The sequence below is a fragment of the Rhododendron vialii genome, chromosome 5a (genome assembly GCF_030253575.1).
Source record: "Rhododendron vialii isolate Sample 1 chromosome 5a, ASM3025357v1".
NCBI lineage: Eukaryota > Viridiplantae > Streptophyta > Magnoliopsida > Ericales > Ericaceae > Rhododendron > Rhododendron vialii.
The window spans coordinates 10324871-10326921 of record NC_080561.1 but is presented as its reverse complement, the minus strand read 5'-3'; the positions used below and the strand labels follow the sequence as shown (position 1 = coordinate 10326921).

The following is a 2051-nucleotide window of genomic DNA, read 5'->3' as shown; positions in this document are numbered from 1 at the left end:
ATATTGTCAATTCAAAGGGCATGGTCAAAGTTTTTGTTCGGCTAGACGCCTGCGAGATTGGGATCGGTTTGTTGGTAGCTCGGGATAGCACGGCTTGGCATGCAGTTTGGTTGCTTGCGGCGGTTTGGAGGTGGTGGTTTTGGGAAGGGGTGGGCTGGTAGGCTTTTAGCTTAATTAGTACTAGTGTTTGTTGGGTTGTGTGTGTAGAAAAAGCTACGGAAAAAAATGGTCCCTCTCAGTTATGATACACCGTCCCCCAGCAGTTTTCATTCCAATAACCACGGTTGCGATTCTTCCCCGCAATCCTTTTTCCCATTTTAGAGCGCTGTAGTTGGTTTCGGTCATCTAGTTGCATGATGTCTAATCATGCATGCAGTTCTCTCGCTGGGGGTGCTAGAGTCACTTCGTTCATATCGGCCAAGTCTGTATGGAAGTCTTGTCAATAAAGAGACTACCGTGACAACAGCTCAACGACATCATGCATGCAATCTGGCCTTTGACATCTGACAGCCGGATCAATTTATTGCTGAACATATTCTTTATTTGATTTGGTTGTTTATCTGTTTTTATGTGTGCAATATGTCTTTTTTAAATTATACTTACTAGTTGCACCCGGTAGATTTTATTATTATGTCATCAATGAGTAGGGACAAGAAATGTGAAACAAAGCCTCAAATCTTGATACACAAAAGAAGCAACATTTTGCACCATAGAATGGTACATTTTGATGTGAAAAATATAGAAATTAGAGGTCGAAGGGTACATTCAATCTTGATTCACAAAAGAAGCAACCTTTTGCACCAAAACCAATGCACTTTCACAAGTGGGATTGAAGACATGGAAGCAATGATCCTCCCCTTCATTCTCCACCAATTCCAAATCCCCTTTCCAACCGCTGTTCTTCAAGGTCTCACAATATTCCACACCTCTTGGTTTCAACCCGAACCCATCATTCTCTGCCACAAACACCAGCACCTTCTCACAACACATTTTATCCAAATCCGTATCCACCTTCGGATTCAATTTCGGGTCACTATTCGCCGCAATAGGCCCCGGAGACAAGTACCGCACTAGCTCATCTGGTTGATCATTATCCACAAAATACGGGTGCACTATAACCGCCCCGCGAATACGCAAGCCTTCCAAACCCTTAGTAGTCCCAACCCGAACCGCCATGTGGTGGGCTATAGCTGCACCAGCGCTCTCACCCACTAAGAAAACCCGCCCGAAATCAACGAGCTGGTTTAACCATAATTCAGGTCCTTCGCGGTTTAAATGGGTGGAAATCCATTGTAACGCGGACCAGGAGTCATCATACCCGATTGGCAACAGATGCTCTGGAGCGAGCCTGTAGTCAACGGAGATAGTGATCGCGTTGGCTACGAAGGTTAGGACGGTGAGCATTCGAGCAGTGATGATGTCGAGGGATGACCCGATGCAGAAGCCCCCACCGTGGTAGTGTATGATAAGGGGGAGCTTCTTCTGCTGATCTGGGACGTTGATTTTGGGTAAGAAGATGCGGGCTTTGACCCCGGTTTCTGGGGAGATCAACACGTCTTTTGATTCGACGCCGGTTTGGGGATCAACAGTTGGGGGAGCGTAGTCGGCGACCATGAGCCTCTTGACGCTGCCATCTCTGTGTACAAGGAAGAAAGGTGGGAATGCATGGGTTATTTCACTAGCACTAGAATCCATTGTAATGCTTGAGGAAGAGAGGGAGGGAGAGTTTCGGAGAAAAATGAGATGCACGTAAGCTGATCGGATAGCCTGATCTAAGAGAGAGAGGGAGTTTTGCAGAGAGAAGGGGAAGGATGTGGGTTTATTTAGTTAGGGAGCCTGGGCCTTAAATAGTACTCGACCTGGTAGATTGTTCGTGCAGTTTTGCTTGCATTAATTTATGCTTTCCTTGTAATAGGAATCTTCTTTGGCCATTGACATCTTATATTTGTCATTCTTTCTTTTTTTTTGATCGTGCCATTGACATCTGATTATTCCGTGATAAACAAGAGCCTCGTGCCGGTTGGCGTATATTTATTTTTTTTGGGTGCAAC

General features: G+C 45.5%; 1 protein-coding gene across 1 annotated transcript; it reads right to left on the bottom strand.

The window, feature by feature from the left end:
* Positions 1–678: 678 nt before the first annotated feature.
* LOC131327192 (probable carboxylesterase 12) lies at positions 679–1799 on the bottom strand. Its single transcript, XM_058360229.1, has one exon. It carries the CDS (start codon positions 1693–1695, stop codon positions 766–768), a length of 930 nt encoding a protein of 309 aa, XP_058216212.1. The 5' UTR covers positions 1696–1799; the 3' UTR covers positions 679–765.
* Between the last annotated feature and the right edge of the window lie 252 nt (positions 1800–2051).